The sequence below is a fragment of the Phalacrocorax aristotelis genome, chromosome 12, assembly GCF_949628215.1.
Source record: "Phalacrocorax aristotelis chromosome 12, bGulAri2.1, whole genome shotgun sequence".
NCBI classification, from domain to species: domain Eukaryota; kingdom Metazoa; phylum Chordata; class Aves; order Suliformes; family Phalacrocoracidae; genus Phalacrocorax; species Phalacrocorax aristotelis.
Window position 1 is genome coordinate 3,827,697 of NC_134287.1, and position 26,098 is coordinate 3,853,794.

At 43.5% G+C, this 26,098-nt stretch overlaps 2 protein-coding genes across 5 annotated transcripts in view; one reads left to right on the top strand and one right to left on the bottom strand.

The window, feature by feature from the left end:
- The window catches only part of ANKRD22 (ankyrin repeat domain 22), a 24,374-nt gene extending 23,106 nt beyond the window's left edge, over nt 1-1,268 (bottom strand). Inside the window, exon 1 of the mRNA XM_075107848.1 lies at nt 1,182-1,268. The gene's annotated coding sequence lies outside the window, so the exon portion shown is untranslated. The remainder of the gene's footprint in view (nt 1-1,181) is intronic.
- STAMBPL1 (STAM binding protein like 1) lies at nt 1,184-24,720 on the top strand. 4 transcript variants are annotated; one of them, XM_075107828.1, is made up of 11 exons: nt 1,184-1,364; nt 13,023-13,199; nt 14,125-14,342; nt 15,764-15,839; nt 16,809-16,904; nt 18,179-18,533; nt 19,187-19,311; nt 20,194-20,331; nt 20,988-21,100; nt 22,696-22,795; nt 24,414-24,720. In XM_075107828.1, the coding sequence occupies exons 2-11, from the start codon at nt 13,116-13,118 to the stop codon at nt 24,468-24,470; spliced, it is 1,362 nt and encodes a 453-aa protein (XP_074963929.1). In that variant the 5' UTR covers nt 1,184-1,364; nt 13,023-13,115; the 3' UTR covers nt 24,471-24,720. The 4 variants fall into 4 exon arrangements, with proteins under 4 accessions (XP_074963929.1, XP_074963931.1, XP_074963928.1 ...); XM_075107830.1 differs by having other exon boundaries at nt 19,187-19,269; XM_075107827.1 differs by lacking the exon at nt 1,184-1,364 and adding an exon at nt 1,698-1,823 and having other exon boundaries at nt 13,020-13,199.
- Nucleotides 24,721-26,098: the final 1,378 nt, after the last annotated feature.

The window sequence follows — 26,098 nt, forward strand, 5'->3', positions numbered from 1 at the left end:
AGATTAAGCTCACAGCTTGGAAGCAGCCACCAAGGGGCATCCAGGACATGAGGTTCAAACTTCTCTAGAGGCCCTTCCTGTGCTGTGCAAGAACGAGCCACAGACACCCTGCAAGAGGTTACAGGGAAGCGTTCAGGTCAGTGTCCAACACTGCTTGGGAAAGAACGTGTCTCCCATACTGAACACCTAAATCAGCCTGATGTTCAACCTAACATCACCCCCGATCTGACTGAGTTTGGATTGCCAAATAGTCTAAGGGAAGACAACAATTTCCAAATGCTCATCAGATAGGCTCTCCACTTGCCAGAGTTTCGAGCTACCAAACATTATCTTCTTATTGCCATTCCTCAGGAATGCAGTCCTGGAATGGCCAGTGTCTGGACAACAGGAACACCAACCCCTTAACACTTCCCCTCAGAAGACTGTTAGCTACCCAGACGACATCCCTGCAGCACTGTAAGGGTCCCTTGCCCCTCTGCTTCAGGGTGAGATTAACTGAACAGCTGCACTAAGCACAGGGAAACCCCTCCATGGCACAGACTGGAGCCTGTATTTTACAACGCTTTCAGCCAAACTCAGTGAACCACCAGCGTTGCATGAAAAATCAAAGATAACAAAGTAAGTGTTCAAACCAACAGGACTTTATTGCTCGCCCAAATCAGCCCCTCCTGCTCTTAAAGCCAGGACCAAGACCTGTTGCCCCACACCACAGCCATCAGCACCAAGAGCGGTACTTGAGGGCTGGGGTGCCAAGCAGCCGGAACAGCCACACACCCTGTGAATGGAAGGAAAGGGTCTGGGGGTAAGGACGAGGTAAATGCAAGTATCTTAGCCCACATCTAGCCTTCTGTGTCGCGGTTTGGGCCCCAGGAAAGACATCAATATGATCAATATCTGCTGAGCAAGTTCAGCAGAAGGCCACCAAGGTCATCATCCAAGCTTATCATGGAGCAACTGCTGTGCTGGCTAGAGATTCCTAGCAGAGATGCGGGCCAGCCCGCAGCACTGCACTGCACGGCCCCCTCAGAAGCCCAGGCTGCCAGCCCCCCTACCGCAGCCCCCCACCTCCTCTGCCTCGGGGGAGCAATCCCCCTCTTCCCCAGCGATCCCTCTTCCCAGGTGCCACAGCCCCATACTGTCGACTGCACCTTCATTTAAACCTCCCTCCTCTTCCTCCTTACCCACAGACACCTTCCTCAGCCACCGTGCTAGCTGTGCTTCCCGCCGGTTAGCCGCATCCCGGGCGCACACCAGCCCCGGCGAGGCGTGCGTGACACCCGCACCCAAGCGGGTATGGACTTCCAGTAGCGATGGTTGGACTGACGCGGCGGGAGCGCGGGAAGCGCGGAGGGGACGCGGGCCAGGTGAGCGCGGAGCGCCCCCGTGGCCCCGCCGCCCTGGCCAGCCTCCACTGGGGCCCGGCACCCCTCGCCCCCGCCCCCGGCAGCGGCGGGGACCCCGCGGCGCGGAGCGGGACGCGGCCACGCCGCTCGCCCCGGCGCCGCACAGGCTCCTCCCTTCGCCCCGCACCGTAACCTGGGCCGGCTGCGGCGGCGCAGGGCCCTCGGCTCGGCTCGGCTCGGCTCGGCTCGGCTCGGCCGGCGCCTGCCGCCCCGTCCTGCCCGCCGCCCCCGCGGGGGGCACCCAGGGCGCCGGAGCCCCGCGGGGCGAGGCCGGGCGGCGGCGGCGGCGGCGGCGGCGGAGGAGGAGGAGGAGGAGGAGGAGGAGGAGGCGGCGGCCCAGGCCCCCCCGCCGCTCCTGCCTCCCCCTCGCTTTGTCTCCAGCGCCGGCCGCCGGGGCCGCTCAGAGGGACGCCGGATCCGGTAAGCGGCCGCCGCCTCCCCCCGGTGTGGGGATGCGGGGCGGGGAGCTGCCTCCCCCGCCTCCATCCCGCCGCTTTGCGCCAATGCTCCCTGCGGGCAGAGGCAGAAAGAGGTGGCTCCGTGCCGCGTTCTGCCCTCTCCGGGGCCGGGGAGCCGCTACGAGCTCCATCAGCTCCGCTGCCCCCACCGAGCGTCCCCGGTGCGCGGTCGGTGCGGCCCGTCCCCGCCCCGGGTGTCAGGTGCCGCCGTCCCGGGAGGCCGGTCGCTCGGAGATCGCCCTCCTCCAGGCAGGGCGGAACGTGATGCACGGAGCCCCGGGCGGGACGGGCCCGGAGCTGGTGGGGGGGTGGGGGGGGGGGCGGAGAGGGAGCAGCTCCCGGTGCCCGGGGGCAGCGTTGGGCATCGCGGAGCCACCGGCACCCGCGGGTGTGCGGGGAAGCAGCGAGCCGGCGCTGGGAAAAGCTGCTGATTCCACTGCGCCTGCAAAAATAGGTGATTATACTGTGGTGGAGTCCAGAATGCTAGCATGTTTCAGAGAGAAATCAAACTTAGAGCGGTACTCTATTTTTAAATAATTTCCATATGCATGCGAAACATTCTAATAGGAATGGAAAGTGAAAGAACGTAAAAAAAAAAAAGAAGAAACTGCGTTTGCTGGGCGTCTGTAGCTCCCTCGTAAGCTCTGTCTGCTCACGTACCTCATTTTGTACCTACCTTGTTCTGACCTCCATAGGGCCTAAGTTGTCCCTCCGATGCGCACCGAGGAACGCAGTTCGCTCTCTCACCCATGGATGCGTTGTCCTGTTTCAGAAGGGTGGCAAAAAGTCTCTTCTGGGGGAGTTTCTCTTGGTTTGGGATGATTTTTATTTAATATGCACGTGGTTCTGGATGCTTGACTGAGAAGTCATGGGTAGGAAAAAAACCCACCTTTTGCTGAGAATGGAAAGCGGTGAGATTATGGGGTCTTGGATGGAGCGTAGCTCCCAGAGAGTTCATTCCTCAGGCAAAAACCGGCTTTGAGAAAGTTCTGCCTCCACAGAAGCAGGTTTTCTCCTCACTGCGCGCTGAAGTCTGTCCAAAGACGAAGTTAGCATATATTTGATAAATTGCCTTAGACCATCAGGTCCTAGAAAATAGGATACAGGCTCAGAACAGCATGAACTATTCCTAGGAGACTGGAGGCCAGGGTTGTTCTTGTGGGTGCTGCTGAGGCAATATATTGTGTTACTCTATAACAGCTGGGTTTCCTGAGGTGCTAAATGCATTTCTGCCTGGTGTATTGCGCGTCTAGGTGCTAAAGGTACGGATAACTCAGCCAAAGGCCAGTGTTGACAAGTCCCGAGCTTCATAGATCACAGGAGAGCGTAGGAAGCCTTCCTCCCCAGTCCTGTATAATTCTGTACGTGCAAATTTCATAGTTACAGGTTTTGAATTGTATTTTAAATGGTTGTAAATTTAGGGGATTATTTTGTAGGATTATGTTTAAAAATCGGGTTCAGCGTCTTGATCAATCCTGCGCCTGTGTGTATCACTGATATTGCTACGGGGATCCTGCGAAGCCTTTTCGCATGTGGTTTTCTTTATGTGCATGAAGTATGCTCAAGGTCAGGCCTTAATGTATTTCCTGGAAGTTAATCACCAAGCTGAAGAAGAGTATAGCTGAAGGTGAGGGGTGGCGTGAAATCCTCAGCCACTGAGGGAGCGGCAAGGTGACTTATACGTGAAGACACTGAGCAAATGCTGTATAAAAATAAATATTTGGTCTCCGTTTGCTGGGCTCGTATGCATAGTGGTTTTTTCTGTTCTTATCAGGCTCCTGAGATTTTATTTCTGTATCAAAGGTTACTTTTCCATTTTGTGTTCTGAAACTTATTTCACTACTGTGTAATAAAAGTCTTTGTCTTGTCATTTCAATAAATATTTTACATTTAGATTGCCGTGCCAGAAAATACGTTTTCTGGTCATGTTTTCCATTATAAATAGAAGGACAAGTCCATGAAAGCAACTGATCTGGCTTGCACAGTTCCTGAATGATCTGTGTGTAGTGGCTTAGTACAATTGTTGCATAGGCATCCCTTTCATAAAAAAAACCCAGCTTTTTCAGCCTTTCATGGAGGATGATACCTCGTGGTAATGCGGTGAGTCAGGCACCTGCTCAGACACAACCCGTTGCCTACCACTTCCTACGGGCAGCTCTAGATGACTCACAGTTCAGCACACAACATACAGAACTGCATTAGGGAAGCTGTGGGTTCACTGCATAATCAATGCAGAAAGCATCTTCCTCTTCTAGCATCTCTGAACAGCTGTCAAAAGGCCTTCAGAGACGCCTAGCTCGCTCCATTGATGCGGAGAGGAGCTTGGATAGGCTGCAAAGGTCATCAGACTCATCCTGAAGGGAAAAGCAAATAATTTGGAAATAGGCTCAAAGGTAGTCGCTGGGACGAATAGCCTGTTGGCCTGCAAGTGTATAAAACGTTAGCCACAAATCATAGTGCTCAGCTTTGATATTCTGGATAATTCAGCTGACTTTTTAAAGCAGCCCTGTGAGCTGACCGTGTTACGGTCAGCGCTGCTATAAAACGTGTGCTTGCCACTGTCAGTCTTAGCAAACTTACAAAAGAGAAATTAAATGTTTAACTACCCAAATAGGAGAAAAAAAAATGGTCTAAAGCACACTGAATCCTCCTTGCGGAGCCAGACATTCCTGTTTTTTTCCCATCTGCTCATAGCATGAGACATCCTGAATCATCTAGGATAGGGCAGGAGGTCAAAGACTTTATTATGAAATCAACTAACTGTATTATCTTAATATAATCATCGTACTGCATAAACATGCCAGATTAACGGGTAGTTAGCTGTACTGGTTGACCACGCTCCATCCTGTAGGTAATACCACTACCAGTTCCTTCCCTGCACTTTGCTTACTTAACCACTAGTGTACAAACTAGTCAGATTCCATTGAACTAAAGCCCCGAATTATTTTTTCTAGATTCGAGGCCACAAGACAAGCTTCACTCTTTATAGCTAATTTAATAGACTTCAGATGAACTGTGAATTTGTATGTCAGAAATGTCAATTAAATTCAATTATCCTTTTTTGTCACCCCCATTAAGAACATAAGAAGTAAGACAGAATAGGAATTTGTCATCAGATAACAATTGATTGTTGCAAGAGGTTACTCACCCAATTAAGAAATGTCCATGTTAGAGGTTACGGAGTCTGAACCTGTTACAGAATTACTTAATTCTATACTATTCTATTAAGCAAATACTGCCAGAAAATCACTATCTTTTATAGGAAGAACAGGAAAGTTCTTAACGCGTCTTAGTGGGACTTTGCCTCCGAGAGAAATTGGGCTACAGGCAGAAAAATTTGTGGAACCTGAGGATTTGCAAGGAGTCGTGCTTTCTTTGTTTCTTGGAAGTCTATGAAGTGTTGCAGACCTCTGTGCTGATTTTAGCCTCTCATTTGTTTCCCTTAGCAACACAGCTTCTTGTCTTCATGATGGAAGTTAGCTTTATCAGGGATGTTATGTATTGCAGGTATCTCTCTTTTCAGTATTTCAGCTGAATCACCAAAGAACAAATTATATAACAACATCTATTTCTTTTATTTCTGCCCTCTTCTGGCTTAATGTGCCCTGCGACACTGATTTTGATGAGGGGTTGTTACAGATCTGCTAAAGGAAGGAAATGGCACTGTTTTTTTATACCATGCTGGAGCATCCTTTTAGTGGGTCACTGGAAAGATGCTTTCTGTGTTGCATAAGTATATTTCAGCGACTGCCTACGAGCAATAGCGCTTGTAACCTAAGACATTCTAACATTGGTGATACTTGAGCCATTATGTCAAAAATGCTTTTCTGCTGAAGATGCATGGTGTTACCAAAGAAGAGAGAGGGAGGGAGGGGTTGTGTTTTGTTTTGACAGAAGAAACCACAAGAGAAAGAACTGTCAGCAGTTCACAGATACATGTTTCAATGTTAAATACTTCCAGTCTGGTTTTTGGCATATTCTCTTGAAAGTCACTAATGTCTTTGCAGGCAGACCATATTAATAAATCCGGTAGTGAGCCGTCGCCTATGCACAGGTGATTTGAGCATAACCCTATGCAGGTTATGTTGTGGTGGCATGGGCATACTAGATCTCACCTTCAGAATTGTCTGCATAAAAATGAATGAGAAAATAGGTGAAGGTCAGAGTTGTTCTCTGTGCTCTGAAGCAGTGGGAAAAGCCTGTAGGTTCTACATTCATATTCTCTGTAGGGAGTAAGAGTCAGGTGTTGGATGTGCCATGTTGGAGGTTATCTGCGTATGGTAGTGGTTTATCGGAGCCTTAGCAGACCCAGTAGCAGTCTAATTTTATTGATGTAGCTTCTTAGCGCAGTACTGTCTCCGTTCCAAAAGGAAAACTGTCCCTAGAAAACAGCCAGTCAATGCTATTCAAGTAGCTACATTAACCAACTGCAGCCATCCAGATATTTGCAGAACAACTTTAAAAGTCTTCAAATATTGTTTTCTTTTTTTTTTTTTTAAACTGTGGGAAAAGAGACCCTTCTGTCACCCACGTTTTCTTTAAATGAAAATGAAGCTCAGTTTTGTGATGTACGATAGAGCACTGACATGCAGAACCGTACAGGCAAGACGTGGATTTGGCAGATCTGTGCACGGAGCATCTCCTCTGCACCTGATTCCTCCCTCTCAGTACCCAAGCAGGTGAAGATGCTACTGTCTGTACATGACTGACAGTCTGCAGAGAGACCTCTGGGCAGTGTGCCGGGAGGTGGTGGGACTGGTCCTTCACAGTAGGTGAAAAAGAGGATATAACCGTGACCCACTCCTAGGAGAGATGATTGTTGAGCTTGGCAGCTGCCTCTGGGAGCTAGTGGAGCCTGGGAGGAGGTCTTGGCAATGCTCTTTAAATGGAGCCATGGAGCAATGTTAAATTATGAACTGTTACCGAGACAGGCTTTTCTAGAGCCAAGCTTAGTAGCTCGTACCACGAAGAGCAACTTTTCCATTGAAGGATGGGGGTTTCTCAGCAAGCGGCTCCTTGCAGTGCTTCTTTTTGAAAGGCCGTTCTGTTGGTTTTGGTTGGTCAGGGTTTTTCTCTGCACAAGAGAACGGTCTTGCCGTGACATTCAGAGCTTTGTTGGTTTTGTGTTTTGTTTTTCTTTTTCCAGAAGAGACCACTTACTATACTAGCTGAATCACTTGCTGTAACGGTGAACGGTTGTTTCAAAAAATATGTTGACAGGTCAGCAAACTGTTTCTTTTTGGAGGGAACAAACAGAAGGCACTTTGCTATTTATGGCTGGGTTTTAGCATATTTTATATCAAACCCAAGCATGTGTATAAATGATTGTGCTGTGCCGGTACATGGCCTGGCATTTCAGAAAGAGCTGAATGAGTTAGGTGCCTGTATTTCTAACCTATTTTTCACCAAATTCACTTGAACATTCACTTCAAAGCACAGAAGTACAAGTATCTGCGTCATAGGTGACTTATTGGCGTGAAACAGTCCTTTATCTTCATCTGGCAGTTACTGAATGTGCCCCGTTTCAAGTCTGCTGAGACAATTTAGTTCCATTATGGGTAATTAAATGGTGTGTTTTGCACTTGCTAATCTGGCTATTTTAACGAGAAATGACCCCTTTGTGGCTTGAGATGCATCTTTATTCTAGGATTCTATAACCATCACACTTCCCAGTATAGTAAAAGAGAATATTAGTGTTTTAACTTTTCAGGACAATATTAAAATAAGCTTTTTCTTACTATGGGATGAATGCAGAACTATGCTCTCAAGAGCTGCTTGTAAAAAGCTGACCTATGCCACATTTCAGCTGCTATATTAGCAAATATTTCTAGATATACTGTAAGGATCCTAATCCCAAAGAACTGAAGCAAATTATTTTGAAGGGAACAACATCTGGGCTTTACATTCCATCAAAATATCAAACAAAAGGATTATTAATATTTCAGAAATAATCCACTATTAAAAATATGCAAAGAATAAATCAGTGCTAATGCTCCACATCCCTGTTATTCTTAACAGAGCCTAAGCTTTGAATGAAAAAAAGTGCTTTGGAAAATTTCACCAGAGATGTCTTTAATGAGGCTTTTTAGTAAGACCAATAGTCAAAATATTGATAAATGTTGCTGACAGCAGCGAAGTCAATGTGCTGTGACTAATTCCCATGGAACTTAAACATATGTTACAAAGGGGAAACTAATGTTTCAGAGTAACGAATGGCAGTGTTTCAAAGGAACTAATGTTACACAGTGGAAACTAATGATTAATACTGAAGTTAGGCAGTTATCTGTTTATAAACCTAAAAAGCTCATTCAACTTTTAAAAACCTCTTCTGAAGAACTGAAGCAGGAGAAGCAGCCTCAGGGTGATGATAAGGAGTTGAAATTCGGTCCCCGTGCTCTGCACTCAGCTAGTTTCTGGGAAGAACCGGGACTCTGAGCTCCTCTTCGTGGCCGTGTCTTCTCGAGAAAGCTGGAGCAGCGCGGCTCCCGCTGGGGGGCCGCCAGTCACTGCGTGCATCCTTTGGCAGACCGTGGTCCTGCTTGGCTTCGTCGGCTTCGCTGGTGCTGTCGTCTCACATAGCCAGGTGATATTGGTGAAGAACACATCCTACTGAACAGACATTTCAAAGCCCATCATAGGAGCGGTACGAGCTCTTTCTGCCCAGACTGTGAGCTGGCTCCACACAAGGCATTGCAAATGCAAACTGTGTAACTTAAATAGTTCCTATTGCACCGGAGCTAGTAAGCCTGGCTGTGCAGCCGTGTGTACCGCCTCCCACCTTTCCGCTATCACGAGCGCAGTTAGGAAGCTTGCAAACCTAGCTGGGTCCTGCCTCTCGGGCTCTGCGCCCAGGCAGAGGGGCTCTTGTTTGTCCCCATCCCTCTGTCCTGGCAATTGCTTGGGACGCGGCAGCGTGCAACGAACTGTGAGGGCGTTGGAGACTTTGATGAATTATGATATGACACCTCTCAGAAGCCCGTGAGAGTTTGTGTATGCATCCTCCAGGTCTTCTCCTACCACCTCTCTCTCATTAGCCTACTCTTGAGGTACTTGATATATCCTGATGTATTTATTCTATCTTTACGTACTACTATTTGCATATACTTTTAAGTTAAAATTGCTCTCTCTGCTTTTCACTTCCCTGGTACTTGGTACCATGCTTGTTAGCCCGGACAGAAAGAATGACATTTGATGCCATTTAAAAAGCTCATGTTCTCACTTTGCTCTATTTACCGTGGCTGAAAGCCTTTGATTTAATAAAGCTGGATTTTACAAAGGATTAATGCGTGGTGTCGTAAGCTGGATCATACAGGAAAACAAATGGGTTTTGAGGAGGAAATGGGGTTTGAGTGCCATTACCAATGAAATCAAGAAAAGTATCTTAACAGTTGAATGGATGTAAAATTCTTATATTCTGATAATGACTGTCAGAAAATTCATTTTTAGAAAAAGCTTGATTTGCATGCCAAATGTCCAGACATTTCTTCTTAATCAAACATTACCTAAGTCCATCTCAGTTAGTTGGAGTGCCTGAAATTGTATGCCTCTTTGCTCTTAGAATTTAGAGCACTTTACACTCTCCTAGACTAAGACAGCTCCAAGCTAGCGTTGCTACTTCTCCCCTGTGGTTGGGGTTGGAGTGTAGTTCACTGTATTAGCATAACTATTTTGTATATTTAAATATAATTAGTTTCAGTTACACAGAGGTTTGATATTTGAATTTTTCTTTGCTCATGTAGAGTGAAATATAAGGGTATTTCCAGAAGACAGAGGTACTCCTCAGGACGGGGCAATGCTGGCAGGCCCAGTACAGGCTCTTGGGGTGCATTTTCAAAGCCAGCTCAGATGAATCTAGGACAGCACTGCTTCGGAAAGCGGCGAGTCTGCCTCTTTGGCTGGCTTCACGTTTCTGCCTCCTCCCTTGCCTTCTGAGTTTGACAAGGAAGTAATTAATTTAAAAAAGTCCATTTGATTTTAATTTGGATCAGCTACAAATAGCCTCGCAGTCGCTGGTGTCAATGAAGTGGCAGTACAAGGAGGAGGGTGGGGGTGAGGGGAGCCCCTCGGCAGCGTCGCCGCCCTCGAGCCGCTGAAGGTGACTGTGAGGCTGCGCCGTGGGGCACACGATGCACGGAGGCGTTCCAGGGAGCCGGCACGCACGCCTGTGGCCGTGTTCTCAGTAAAGTTTAACTTTCTGCGTTTTAATAATTTATAATTCTGGCCAGTGCGTCCATGTGTTAAGGATAATATGTTGGAGTACAGTCATAAGACAGCCCATGTTCTTTTTAGGATTTTTTTTTTAAAATTACACTGCCGCGTGTAATGGCTAAAATATTTGAGTCTTATCTGGCATTTTTGTAAAAGTGATACAAATTCATCGTAGTAGTTCTTCTTTATTTACAGTGTCTGGTTTTTAATGTGCTCCTGAAACCAAATTGAAAAAGTCGGTTTCTTATTTTATTTGTTGTGATTCTTCTGCTAAGCTCTTGCACTGTGGCTTGACTTCTGCTCTCTGCAGAGCTGCTTCATCCTTTCAAAGCTCTGACATAATTTTGAGGAAGTGTGAGTTTCTGCTGTTACCAGATGTCTCCTCTTTAAAATACCTGGTTTTACATATTTTTCCCTTATTTTTAATGTTTCTTTAGGTTAAAAAAAAAAAATCACTGAAATAACTTATAACTTTAATATTCTTAGAGGCAACGAAGACGAGAAATATTTGCAAGTAAAGGGTTCAGTGATGTCTCCCTGTGCGGTTCCAGAGCTATTTTGGCTCTGGGATACCATAGGCTCCTTTAACAAAGACCCCTCTGGGAATACTGCCCACCAAAAAACCAGAGCAAAACACCGATTAGTGTCTGTCGTGTTCCCGCGTGCTGCACTAACGCTTTCCCGCTTGCCTACCAGCTAGGCTGAAAAGTGTTCAAGGTGTGGTAGTAGTTGAAAGGCGTATGGGATCCGTATCCCATGTCCTCCATAGGGAAGCATCTAAGAGCGTTCTCTGAAGTGTCCATTTCCTCAGAGTTTTGAGAAAGTCTGTAAGGATGAAAGTGCTTGAAAAGCCGTTTTCTTGCTCAAAAGCTGCTATTTGAAATAGAGAAATAACTAGAAATACATTACTGCATCCTTTACTTCTGAACAATTTTTTATATATATATAAAAATTGAATTACTAGAATATTTTGCGGTTTATCATACCTGGATGCATACTTTAGCATCCAAAATCAGCCTACCATCCGCCTATTGTAGATCTTCCAGTTGCTTTTAGGGGAAATAAATAAAAAATAAAAGAATCCACAAGTGATGGCTGAGAGTGAATATATGGTTTTAAAATACGCGCCTTTTAGCTCCTGGTTTTGCCTTGTGTTTTGGTTTTGTTGGGTTGTTTTTTTTTTTTTAATTTTTATTCCTGAGCCACACAGGGCATATGAATGCAGTCTCTCTTAGTGAAGATTTTCTCTCTGCTTAGAATCGGAGCTGCAGGGACAGAAGGCTAATGTGAGCTTTGCACTGGCCAAGCTTTTATCCCTCTCCTTTCGCAGTGTACCACATCTACAGTGGGGCCGGCTGAAGAAGTGTTTCAGGTACAACTAGCCATAAGGCAGTATGTTTCTTGGTGTAGGCTAAAGCAAAAATATTTAATTACTGTGGTCCCATGGGGCCTTTCTGCAGCCTGCGAATAGGCTTTCCTGCCAAGGAGATCATTTACACCAGAGCTCCACGTACGTAAAATTAAATTGTTCAGAGAATTGTTTCCATTAGTGCTGCAACCACAACTAAAGTTGATGTCTTGGGTGTATAAGCCATGCGCCTTTCTTTTTTTTTCTTAATCACAAATTATACAAGCATTTTGAATACTTCAATTTGAAAAAGGAGGTTTTGAAATTGAATTCCCAGAACTGTGACATACCTGATGGTGGGAATAAAAATCTTGAAAATTGAAAACATGGGTGTAAAGTCAAGCAAGGACATATTCATTGAGCCTGGGAGGTCGTACGTAAAATCTGAGTAAGACTGAATTAATAAAGTGGAATGAGTACACCGTTACGGGCTCTTACAAGTAAAGCAGGATCATTCTGAGTATTTTAAAGAAAGTGTATTACTTAAATGAGTTTAATGTCTCCTGTAATACTTGCACTAATTGCTAAAATTAAAGACTGATCTAACAGATACTGTTAGCTTTTTGGGGGAAAAAAAAAAAAACAGAAATCAATACTTGAGAAATGCAGCCAGCTAAAAACACATTAGGGTGGTTTTTCTCTAACCCAGAGTCCTCTGGCCTCTAGAGAGAGCTGTGCTGAGAAAGTATCTTTGCCGAGCCCACTCTTTATATTTTTACAAAATCATAAAGCATGTTTATTACTCTATATAAAGTACCTTCGTCACTCAGGATCAAATCTGTTTAGACTGAGTGCACAGAAGTGAAAAAGCACATTAGGAGCTTCATTTTCATACTTTCAGTGTAATTTAAATAATTAATTTCCTTTTCAGGGGTTTGCTGAGGTTTTTTTTGGTGTTTTTGTTTTGTTGTTGTTTTTGTTTGGGTTTTCTGATGACCGCATCATGTCTAAATATTTGTCTTTACTTGCTGAGAGCTGCGCAAGAAGCAATTACTGTCAGCTGATCCATCAGAGTTCATTGCATTTTGGGTGTTGTTGAGGTCAGCAAGCTGTGAAGGTGGAACACGTGGTGCTTGAAATATTTTCTCTGCTTTATATTACTGATCCAAGCTTGTGTGCAAAGTTTTATTTTTACTTATAGGCTTAGCAGGAAAAAAGATGCCAGATTCACACCGTTTATAAATATGTTTGTCGAAACACACGCTCAAGGAAACACAGATTCTGTGATTAGTCTTTAAACTTTGAGTTATTCACTTAACGTTTGAAAGTGGGGAGTTTTTTGAAGTTGCTGTAAAAATTGTAAAAATAATTTGCTATATGGAGTTCTAATCCACTGTCACAACGTTAGAACAGGTCAGCTAGTCCACAACGGCCCTGTAAGCCCCGACGTATTCCCATTTTAAGTTCTAGATGCCTGGTAAATTTTAGACTATTATTAAATATGTAAATACTGTGATACCAAAGGAATGGGTGGGGGCAGGCATGCAAACTTACGTGACATTTGACTGTATTTCGAATCTGAATGACTTGTATTTTTTCCAGTAGACGACCACAATCAAGTTTCCCTTGGGCTAGCAAACGCTGAGAGAGCTGGCTGCAAGCACTGAGCGCTGGGCTGATACTGCCCGTTGCAGCCAGATGGAGACTTTGGGGGAGAAGAGCGATCTCTTTGGTTTGCAGACAGAGAGCAACATGGAACAGCCGTTCACCGTTAGCTCGTTGGTACGTACTGGGGAGCGATGCTTCAGTGGCTCAGCACCCTCCCTTTCAAATAGGAAACGTCTCAGGAGAGCTGTTTAGCAGCCTTGCTGTCAGCTACAAGGATCTTTTCCTGCGTGTTGCCAGCTCCTCACGTGTTCTGCCTGACGGTTGTGTTGGAATTTACTTTATTTCCACGTATGTGGTTTATGGTGTTTTAGCTTGTTTCAGTGACCAGGATTTTAAGAAGCTGAAGTGAACATTTTGAATAGAGAGGATAAAAATTTTCATCAAAGTAAGAGGAAACAACTTGAAATAGCCGCTTATCTAGCCCATTAACAGGAAGGCAATGATTATAATAAGCAGATATACTTCTTCAGTAGAGTGAGTTCTAACTTCTTAGGCTTTAACTGCCTCATTTGAACCTGGAAATGAACATTTGAAGTGAACTGTTGAGTGACCAGGGAAACTTCCTGCTCTTGGTTAGCTGAACCCAGCAGTCATACCCTCTACGTCCTGTAAAGGAGCCTTGAGTATCCAGGCCCTCTGACAAATTAGTTCAGTAACTTAAGGCAGAACCTTACAGAATTTCATGTGGGGGGTTTCTAAAGAGGACACTTTGCCTTTGATAATTTCTACAGGGATTTACTTAATTTTAAGGTGTTGTGTTTTTTTTTTTTTCCTGGGATTTTTTTGTAGTTTGAAGATTTGGGGAAGGCGATAAGATCACTTCTTATTTGTGATTGCAATCACAATTTATTTGCAATTAAGAAACACATTGGAACGTTTCAACCGTAGCTAGCAGGGGGGAAACCAATGCCTATTTTGAGAAAAAACCTGAAGATTTCCCTTGAGTTTCTTGAATGAGATCACTTACTGAAAGTGAAGTGTAATATCTGGTTCTCTTTGCTAATGTCTCTCTCTTTTCTCTTTTTTTGTTTTCCCCCAGAGAAAGCTAGTAGCTATTCCTGACCATACAGACATCTCCGTGACCCCAGAAGAGAGAGTACGTGCCTTAAGCAAGCTTGGCAGCAATATCACGATCAGTGAAGATATCACTCCACGCCGTTACTTTAGATCTGGCGTCGAGATGGAGCGAATGGCATCAGTATATATGGAGGAGGGAAACCTGGAGAACGCTTTTGTTTTTTATAATAAGTTCATAACGTAAGAAACCACTTATAGTCATTGTAGCTTGTAATTCCGAGTAACCTGAAATGAAGAGTTGCAGTGAAAATGGGGCACCCCTTCAGAAAAATGTTTAGTGTGTTCTTGCAGAACAGCTTTGTTCTTTGGAGATCTTTACTCTAGCCACAGGCTTTGTTATAATTTCATTTTAGCTGTGAGTATCATAGTCCTATCCGTCTATTAACTGCCAGGCATGAACTACTCTAATATACAGAGGTTTAAGTTGACTCTACCAGGCTATACCATGAGCACTGCTCCCCACAGATTGTTCTGTGTCTGTCAGTGTGTTGGTTAAATACAGTGCATGGCTTAAAAAGCCATGTTTAATGAGATTTCTGAGCCTTTCATAGTTATGCCCTATGAGCTTCTGCTGATCTTATAGATGGTAGCATTGCACAGTGCTTAAACCATGAAAAAATGGCTTTTTGCCTCTTTTTACTTTTCTTCCCCAAAAGGATTAAGCATAATTTATTGTTTCTTACAGGAGTAAATGCAAGATACAGAATATGTGTTCATTGTATGATTATTCTTCCCACCCAAAAAAAACCCAAATCCGAGACCGCTTTCATTACAACTCCCAAAATAGCCAGCTGAAAAATATATCAGTGGCAGATATAAGCTTTTTAGCTACCTAGTTTTGCTGTAGGATTGATTGGTCTGTTTTCTTACTTCTGAAAGGCTGTTTGGGGTTTTTTCTAGGCATATTTTATAATTTTTATAATAGGAGACCTCCTTCCCCTCCTCGCCCTTATTTTCCTCATGCTCTGAAAATTAGACCAAACCTTTCTTATTCCACTTAATTTTAAATGTACGTATCCCTATAAAAAGAGGGTCTGGAGGTGAACATCGCACAAACTGCTGGAAGATTGGTAGCAGCTGAGCGTTCTGAACCCTTCGCAGCTGAGTGTTGCTGCACTTTAGATGTCCGGGTGGGTTAATAACACCGCAGTTAGCTGTGCAGCTTGGTCTGTTAACGGCAGTCAGTGCTGCACTCCTGACTTCCCATTTAAGATTCAGCATTTCAGCTAAGGACAGATAAAGATGCTGGAAACAGGCTTTATTAACACTGGCTAGGGTGGAGGGTGCTTTTGAGGGCTATTTTTAGGTGCTTGCTGATAGTCTTTTTTTTTTTTTTTCAACCCAACCGAACCACTAATGAAAACCAAAATATATTCAGATATAGAAAATAATCTCCTGTCATTACCCGATGTGTCCTATACAAGTCTGTGCAAGAATTCAAGTGTTATTTTACACAAAAATGAACGTGTAGAAACCTGCTCCAGGTCATCTGGAATTCAGCATTTGAGAGTTACGTGAAACTGGTTTTCCTGCCAACATAAAAGCTATTGTGGATATTCCTCTGGCTACTGAGGTGATCACACGCATCTTTCATTTTCTAGGTTGTTTGTAGAAAAGCTGCCCAGTCACCGAGACTATCACCAATGTGCAATACCAGAAAAACAAGATATTATTAAGGTAGGGTTATGGTTTCCTGGCCTTTAAGAAATGTTTCCACCAGAATCTGTCCGTTCTTGCCCAGGACTCCTTTTTCCCCCGGTGCACGCAGAGCCCACAACGGCAGCTTGAATTTCTGATATTTTTCTACACTAGTCATTCATGTTTTACTGTGGTTTAGTCACTTGATCATTACTGGAAATGAAATTATCGTTCTAAAAGGTAAACAAGAACAGTCTCTGAATAAGTTGGTAGCTTGTTGGAAACCCAGGTATATCTATTTTTGAAAGTTTACGTATTAAAAATACACTAATATAACAATACTTAGAGTTTAATTCCGGTGGCTGGGTGGCTCATGGTCCAAAGTGGCTGTTGCAAACAGAGGGAGCAAGGGACGTGTGACATCTCTGGTGCCTGTGCAGTATTTGCTTACCCTGCTGAATATCAAAGTATATGTTTGCTTTCTTTACTACCAAATATGTATTTACTTGGGTTTTACCAGATTTTTTCCTCCACTTGTATATAAAATAGTTTCTTTTCCTTTCTTTTTTTCTTTTTTTTTTTTCCCCTCCCTAAATGAGACATTTCAAATACAGCCTTCTACTGAGTTTAAAACATCTGGAATTGCCCAATAAGTTGCATAAGTGTCTCTCTTACCTTGTGCTGCCATATTCGCTTGCTTTCTCTATTGTTAAAGCTGAATAATGTCATATTCAAGGCCAAAATGCTTCATGCCAGATTTTGACTGTGGCCCATGTCACAGCTTTCACTGATATATATTAACATAGCTTTATTTTGAAAGCAGTGTACTACAGAAGTTTCACAAGCTGATGATTCAGTGTGTATTTCTTCCTTCCTTTCCTGGGAGAAAGGCAGTATTTATTTTAAATTTTTTTGAAATCTGTGTTGTGGCTGGGTTTGCTTTCCAGGTGGTTCTACTAAACCTATGAAAAATGAAAAATAAACCTATCTTTCTTTCCCTCTCCAAAGAAATTGAAGGAGGTTGCATTTCCACGGACAGATGAACTGAAGAGGGATCTTCTGAAAAAATATAACTTAGAATATCAAGAATATATGCGGAACAAAGTGAGTTTTATACGGTTATTAAATCTTTGGTATGAATATTTTTTCTGTCATATGAATCGTCTTAAAAATTTAGCAGTAGAATACCAGTTCAGCAAGAACATAATCATTTCACGGGCTGCTTGGAATGACTTTCCACTTGTCAGAATCTAATCAGTTGGTCCTTCGAAAATAAGTAATGCAAGAGTGTGCTTGGAAATAAACGTACTGTGATATTTACGTGAGAAGCCTACAAATATCTGAACAGGACTCGGGTACAGTCGTTTTGGTTTATAAAAAGGGTGCTGTTGATACGCTTACGTGAGTATGTGGAAAAGGTCCCTTGGCTCTGAACGGGTTCAGGTTTGAATTGATCCTCTTTGTGTCTTTAACTGCCAATACTTGCGTCTTGTATATTGAAGTCACTGCAACCAGGACCTGTAGTTTTAAAAACCTGTATTGGAAAGAGAAGCTTAGAAAAAAACCCCACCTTTTCTTTTCTTTCCTTTCCTTGAAACGGACCTAGAGAACTAAGAAGAAAGAAGAGAACAAAACAAAACGCAACCCCCACACCCCATATTCCCGTCAGCGACCGGTTTGAGGCTTTCTTTCCTGCTCTCTTTTGTTCGTGACATTTAAGAAATTACTTTGCTCTGGTTTTTTTCATTTGCTTCTGGAGACGCTTGACGCTCTCCTTTACCCGGGAGCAGGAAGGGCTCTTGAAACCTGAAGCTTCCCTTGCCGCCTGTGGAACAGGAGGTGGTTTGGGGACAAGGGGACAGGGGCGGGCAGGCCACGCGCCAAAGCCGGGTTAAGCGACCCCGCGGAAGCTGAGGGGAGAAAGTCGGCAAACCTCTTCGAGCAGCGCCGACACTCAACAACACCGGATAACGAAATGGGTTCCGAAGTCTACCCCGAAAACCCAGGCGCTCGTGGATCTCTGGTGCCCGGCCCCCACCACCGCTATTCTGAAAAGTCTCTTTGGTTTTTTTAACGACCGACTCAAGCGCTATCGCTGCTGAAGGGAGGACACACAGCACCGCAGCGGTGCGGATCGGAAGCTTTGTGTTACGAGTTCGTTGCTTACTGTATTTCCTTCCATATCGTGCTGCTTTTGGGAATCGAGTTGTATTGGCCAGTTCAGCAAACAGGTTCCAAAAGACTTAATTTTTAATGACAGGATTTGATGGTTTTATTAAACAATTAGTTTGCTTCTTTCCCTTCTTTTTTTTTTTTTTTTTTGTTTTGTAACTTTTTTTTAGCGTTCTGAGATTGTCGCTATTTTGCATATGTTTCAGAACAAATGTAAAACTGAATTTCTGAAGAAACTAGAGCATCAAAAGCTAATAGAGGCAGAGAAGAAACGAATCGCACATATGCGGCAACAGCAGCTTGAATCGGAGCAGTTTCAATTCTTTGAGGATCAGCTTAAGAAGCAGGAGCTAGCTCGAGATCAGAAAGTCAAAGGGAGTGTGGTTATGTCTGAACAGATAGATGGAAGTATGCTGTCTTGTATTTCTGTACCAGAGAACAGTTCCTTGTCTACTGCACTGCTTGAGAAAAAAGAAAAGAGCGGCATATCTGGCTGCACTGGACATTCGCCTCCAGTAAACCGGGTCTTAAAGCCAGCAGCTACTTTAAGTGCTGTTCAGAGTAAGTGCAGAGATTCTTTCTTTTTTTTCTTTTACCTTCTTATTTCACCCACTGCTTTGCTGCTTATAGCAGTCCACATATTGCGTATGCGTATGTATTTATTCACCATGAGGGCGTTCATAGTGAAATAAGCGTGAACGGGTTAACGTACACGCAACAGCTCCGTAGGGTTTCGTCATTTTAAGCGAGGCGATTAGTTGCAGGGTTTCACGTTTTCCAGTTGCGTGCCGAGGGAGAGATCTAGAAATGGAGCCTTAGTGTTCCTGTGGAGTGAAGTCTCAATCTTGCTGTGGACTTCAGGGGAACAGAAGCAGAACCTGCAGTGATTCGCCCTGGAAAGCCCTCGTCTGGGCAATGGTATCAGCTCGCTGTCACCTCGCAGGCAGGGCAGTGAGCGTGTCCCAAGGGCTGCCGGCCTCAGTTCAGGGCGACGTGCTTGTGCTGTTGATTTACTTTCATTAGAAATCTGTGATGTGGTAAGTATTTCTTTCCTTTTTAGTAATTTCCAGTAACTGTGTATATCTCCTTATTTTAGGGGTCTTTTCTGTGTAAGCTGCAAATGCCTTTTTATCTCTCTCTCCTTTTTTTTTTTTTTTTGGTGTTTTTTTTGTTTTGTTTTGTTTTGTTCTGTTTATTTTTTTTTTTCCTTTTAGCTCAATTGGCCGAAGCACTCAGAGGCGTCATTTTGCCCAGGGATCTCTGTCACAAATTTCTGCTGCTAGCAGAGGCAAATACAGTAAGAGGAATAGAGACATGTGGAATTCTCTGTGGAAAACTGGTACAGTTTAACCCTCGCATTTGTATGGGGAAAGGCATATTTGATAGTGCTGGATTTTCCTGTAATGTATCAATTTCAGAGTAAAAGCAGATTTAAATGATTAGTCTTTCATGTAACTACCTTCATATAGTAACCTGAGTGGTCACTTCAGCAATGTGGGCTTGCCCTGTTGGGGAAACCTTCAATCAGCGTTACACTGCTGTCGTAACAGATAGCAAGTTTTTCAGCACGCTGTACAATACAGGCTTTTTCAAGTACTTTCTCTGGCATTCATCTAAGGTAAGTGAGGTTTAGTTACAGGACAATGAAATATAAAGACTGTTAGAATCCACTGAAGTCATCAAATTCATAATGGCGCAACAAAAAAGACGAAGAAAATCCCCCCATCAAGCTGTAGAAGATATGATTTTCAGGCTGTTTTTTTCCCTTTGGCCTAGATAACAATGTTCTTTCAGAGCCGGGAAAGATGTCATGGCTGATGCCGGCATACAAAGAATTTTAACGATGATGTCCAAGTGTATTTGAACGGTATAAAGAGAATGAATAGCAAGAGTAGATTTGTTCCAGGTTTCACACAAAATAATTGTGGTATTCTCAAACCTCTTTTCATGTTTTTAATTTTATCGAAGGACGTCCTTTTCACACTGGTCTCTGCAAACATTTCAGTCCAACAATCTCATGATGTTACTAATGCTTTCCTGTATGTTTTCATGCTAAAAAGCGAAGGGGTGTTTTCAGGTGCAGTAAGTCAGTATAGCCGCACTGGAATCGGCAGAACTACACTGCGTCGTGGTAGCTGAGAGGCTGGCATCTCCCACACTCTGATGTAGTATTTATTCACTAGATCATTTGTTCCACCCTGAGTCACTGTTTGTTTTACAGACACATAATGAATTTACTATTACCCACGTAATAGTGCCAAAGCAATCTGCAGGACCAGACTACTGCGACATGGAGAATGTGGAAGAATTATTTGGTGTTCAGGACCAGTATGATCTCCTCACTTTGGGTTGGATCCATGTACGTATGACTCATAGATCCTGTCTTTTCTATATCAGAACTGCGTTTTGTGTGAAAGAAACCCTGGAAATAACAAACTGAAGAAATAACTGGAATAATCCAAATTAATTTGCTCTCTTAATTCTAATTGTAGTGATGTAAATGAGCACTAATGTTCTCCACAGAGGAGTATTTGTTAATGAAGTTGAGGCATCCTGTTGACACAACGGGTCTGCTTTTGCCAGTGCAACTTTGTTTATGTTGGTTTAGGTGTATTTTTTTTTTTACTTTCTAATGCCATTTATTTTTCTACTATATTAAAACTATATTAAAAATTGGGGGGGGGGGGGAGGGGGAGATATCGTGTTGTTTAAACTTTATATTAATGTCACTCTTGGGGATTTTGGACAAAGAAGTCATTTCCCTTTGTCTTGTCCTTCTTCATTCCACCTTTTCCCCCACGTGATCAGAAAATTGCTTGTACATCTGGTTGTGAATGTACCTCCATAAACCTCATACTGAAAATGTAGCATCTGGGTTAATAGGAACGTAAGGCACTAACCTGGGAAAGTACTGACACTTTCACTTGTTACAAATTGTTGTTCCTCTTGAATGTATGACGACCGTGATTTGTAAGAAATATTTCATGATGTTGAGTTTTCCCTTTCTTTTTGTAGACACATCCAACACAAACTGCATTCTTATCCAGTGTTGATCTTCATACTCATTGTTCTTATCAGCTAATGTTGCCAGAGGCCATTGCAATTGTTTGTTCACCAAAGCATAATGAGTGAGTTCTGATTTTTCTAAGTAATATCTAGATATTTTTCCCCTGCTCCTTATCTTAACATTTGATCAAATACAACAGCACATCTCAGCTGGGATGAAGGGCAGGAATATTGTATTGTGAGCTTGTTTTCTTTAAGTTTTTTAGACTTACATTCCCGTCATCTATACGCACAGTATTGATTCTGGCTTCTCTCCCTCCCCCTTCCCAGCCCCAGCTTTTAAATTTTATTTATTTTTATACTCTGTTCAACCAAGTAGTAATGCCAGGAGCTTTTCTTCTGGAGACCTCGTTGCCAGGGCCCTACCACAGGCTCATCTTCACTCTGTCTGATGAAGGAAGTGGAAGGGTTAGACCTATTTCTCTAGGATGATATGAAAATTGCAGTTTGGGGAGTAAAGGGATAAAGATCACTTTTTTGATAATAAGGTCCTAATTTTGTATTTCATAAAACACAGACAATAAGTATCTGGCAAAACCTGTAACTGTGTAAGTATTAATGCAAAGGTTTATAATGGAAGAGGTTGCCCAGAGAGGGTGTGAGGTCTACGTCCTTGGAGATACTCAAAGCCTGACTTGATGCAGTCTGGGGCAACCCGCTCAAGGTGATTCTACTGGAGCAGGGGGGTTGGCCTAGGCAATCCTCAGAGGTTCCCTCCAACCTCAATTTTGTGACTCTGCTTTGGGGTGCTTGCAGTTTGAAGGCCCCAGGGCTGACTCCATTGGTCAGACTGTGCATTTCTTCAGCCGTTCTTTCTGGCCTTCTGCCCCTGTAGATGACTTCTATGAATCCCACTGTGGTTACCTAACTTCCTATATGGGCCATTGAGGCAGCAGAGCTGGAAATACAGACTGGGTGGCAAGTGCACAAGCGCTAGGCTTTGTAACCCAGAGCACAATGTCTGCACACCTTTTCAAATCTCTGGTCTTGCAAACTTCTTCCATAGTTTATGCCAATACCCTGTAACCGTCTCTAACCACCTGTGACTCCTGTCTCTCCATCGTAGGAAGTTACTCCTATCTGTAACGTTTATCAATCAGGTGCTGTCCTGTAGTTATTTAGGTATTAATGTTCTTTACAGAAGGGTGAGTTTTCTGAATTTTTATTCAATATTCAAAGTGTTAGGTCATACATCTGCAGCAGTGCATTTTTCTCGTGCTTTGTGTTACTTGATTACCTGGGGAGGGCGTGTACTTTCACTAGTCATTTACACAGCTAGCTTAAACTCTTTTTGTTCTCTTTTTAAGATGCTCCTCTAGCGTTCAGTGAGTGAAATGCAAACCAGAACACCCAAGTTTCTGTTTTGTATCTTTCCTGTATGAACTAGCCTTGGCGCTCGGTAGGCTAACCTGCCTCATGGGAATAGCAACAGTGCTGTGGTTTTGCTCCCCGTCCCCTCCTCATCCCTTTCTTTACAGGAATGCAGCTCCCTTTGATATCAAATAGCTTTAAGAACCCAACCCAGCCTTAGCTCCTGTGCAGCAAGGGTTGCTGGGTACCAGCTGTCCTTCTGTTGAGCTAAGCAATTTATGTGCGAAACCTTGGAGCTGTGTTGTGGGGGCAGTATGTAACGGTAGTTTCATCTTTTGCTTTCCAGCACTGGCATCTTCAGACTTACTAATGTTGGCATGCTAGAAGTTTCTGCTTGTAAAAAGAAGGGATTCCATCCACATACAAAAGAGCCCAGGTTATTTAATGTAAGTATATAATCCAACATGTTTCTGACTGTTCAAATTCTTGCCCATGGTTCTGCCGCAAGCAGAAATTGTATGTGTTTCAGATCGGGTTTCTTTATGCTTCCTCTCCCATTTTAATAATTCATTGCCCTTACTTCACTGACCAAGGTAGACATCAGAAGTCTTCTATAGCAGCCATGAAATGAGCATTACACACTGCGTGCAAACGGGGGCTGTCCAGACGCAGCTACCATCTGTCACCACTTTTACCTGCTCTCAGAAGCAAAAGCCACAGTTTCAAGTGGGAGTTGTTCCTGAGCTGTTCAGTTTTTAAACATAGCATTCAGTTCCTCTCCCCAGCTGTGGCGTCCCAACAAAACATCCCAGCTGTTAAAAGATATGAGTAGGTGAAGCCCGCTTTCCTTCATTGCCTGCAGTTTTCCCCTGGCTTCTCACAAGCCTTTCTCAGTAACTACCCCATATTTTTTGATGTTTCAATAGCGTAGTGTGCTTTATGTATGGCTGAACAGTATAGTCAGTCAGAATTATCAGAAATGTCACTCTTGTCTGGCAGACAACAATCTTTCCCTTTGAATAATTAAGATTTTTTTTTTAAATGGGACTCATGTCAAAGACAGAGCATCTCTTCTAGCTTAAAATAAAATCATCAAATGCAGAGAAGTAATACTGAAATACATTGGAATTTACTTCTTTGTTGTAGGACTCTCAGAAGGTATTATTCCTTAAAAGGAGGAGAGGTTGGGTTTATTTTGTTTTGCTCTTTTATCATTGACTCTAGGGATAATGAGAAGGGAGTCCCACTCTGAAAAATTTTAAGACTTTTGCTCCAGATAGGCTCCCTTCAGCGGTCCTTTAGAGGCTTACTTCGTGGATTAAGTTGTTACTGGCTACATGAGCTCAGTTACAAGCATTAGACACACTGGTGGTATCACATATCAAACACAAACATCCTTTCAAGTAAAATCCCTAAAACACATTAATCTTCCAACAAAACCAGTAAGACCACAGCCTCATCTCCTGGAGAAAAAAAAACTATCACGGGTGATAATACAGGATGCTTCATGAAACCTGACTAGAACAATCCTAACCTGCATCTGTCTGGTTTCTGGCAAAAGCTCTTCTCCACAGACCCAAACCAAGCTGTTACTCAGTCATGACTGTGTCTGGAGACACGGTGGAGTCCTAAATGCTTTAAAAATCCGTCACGTGGGCAGACATTCCTGAAGCTGCCGCGGGAAGAGATCGGAGTTCACGCTCTCCTTGCTGCTGCCCCCCGTGCACCCGCTGTAACGCAGCGAGCAGCACCCTCCCCCTCCGTTTCAGGCCTGCCATGCCGTGCTCCATAAAGGGCAGCACTGCACTGCAATCTGTTCCACAGGCCAAGCACTGAGCAATACCCTCTTTAGAAACTCATTTCTGATTGAACGTTGTAGTCCTTGCTTTATTTCTCTGCCTGCGAAGGTCGGGTTTGCCTGCGAGCGGGCACAGTGACAGGTACAAAGTCGGAGAGGGGGGCGTAGCATTAAGCCGGCTCAGAAAATGAAGAGGAAACAATAGCCCTGAAATGCTATTTTACTGAAACGGATTTCTGTGAGTAATGGGTTGCCTTCTTCTGCAGCCGTGTACCCATGTGGTCGGGAAAGACATAAAGATAATTGTGCTGGATCTGAGGTGATGCAGATGGATGATAGCGATGTTACTACGCGAAGGGCCAAAACAAAAAAATGGATTCCTGTTTTTCCTACGTTTTCAGAAATGCCTTTTATATTTATACATTTTAGATGGAATGGTTTGATATTTATTGCTTTAGCCGGTTTTGGAGTTATTTTGTTGCTCTGTCAAAATGGAGTTCAGCGGCATCACCCCTGAAACTGTAAACGAATCTCGCCTTTTAAACACACCAATAAAATGAACTTCAAACAACAGTAACTGTGTTGAAACAAGCGTTTCTTTTGTCACCTGTTGGCATCAGTTGCTTTCTGAGAATTAGAAAGCCAAGTGGTTGGCTTTTTGTGGCTTCCCGCTGCGTAATCTCTTCACTGCTTCAGTGAATTTACATTATATGTAGTACAGTCAAATGTATCGCTTCGGGTCGGTTTGGTTTTGTGTGGTGGGTTTTTTTCATCCTTTTCCCTATTCCAGCCTCGTATAGCTCAAGTTCTGGCTATGTTATTAGGCAGAAACCACACGTCCTTTACCTGAAAGCTAACCCTCACCACATCTTTGCATAGCAGAGGTGCGTCAGCGTCCCTTGGAGAAATATATCTTCTCCAGCAACTCTCTAGTAGAAATTTTATTTGAAATCAAGTTTTCATCCTGAAAGGAATTCCCTGGATCTTTCTAGAGTTAGATAAAAAGATCTAGATAGTGTTAGAAGGAAGAACCATACAAAGCTATTTGCTCTAACAAGAGTTTATTTAGTATCTGTTTCAAGAACCTAGATGACCTATACTTTAAATAATGAGGTTAGTACAATAACATGTGGAACACGTGCTAACAGGCAGAAGCTGGACAAGACCTGGAACCCAGGGCTTACACAGACGTGGTAAATAACAGGTGCTGATACAAAGAGCTTACAGTTTGAAAGATAATGAGGAACAGGCACGTGAGGTAAACTACTGAGTTTAGACAGGAAACTGGGTAACAAAAATAAATAGCATCCTTTATCCTGAACTCTAATAAACAGATTGCAGCAAGTTCCTTATAACTGACCTTCTCCAGGCCTGTCTCAGTGAGTTTTTTATTCACATATATACTTGTAAGACAGCATTACTGGTTTCAGACTCTATGCATATACTTCTAGTTGACTACCAGTTGTCTAAATTATTTTATCTACTCTGATTACATTACCTACAGCCTCCCCCCCCCCCCCAAAAAAAAAAAAAAAGTTCCGAGGAGAAAATGTATTAAGCCAGCTTAATTACCCTTTAGACCTTGCCAGAAATCACAACATAAAAATAATAGGCTGCACTCATCCTGAGGGCACCTGATAGGGAAGTCATGTGTTCAATCTAATAGTGTTTAGCTATGCTCCCAAAGGAACAGGTTTCATGTCTTTGAAGAAAACACACAGAACCTGTAGCACGCGTCGTGCTGTAAAAAAGTTAGTTCTTCCAGCATGACAGCTGTGAATTAAGAAGTAATGTGGATAGATCATATTTCTGGCTAGAGCAGATACAAAGCAGCACACCCATGCGCAGCCTGATAGCCAACAGATGCTGTGCTCCTTTGGTACTGCCCAGAACTTTGGAAAAAATCAAGACTGGGTCTGTTTGCAGACTAAAACGTTTACTGAGGCTAAAC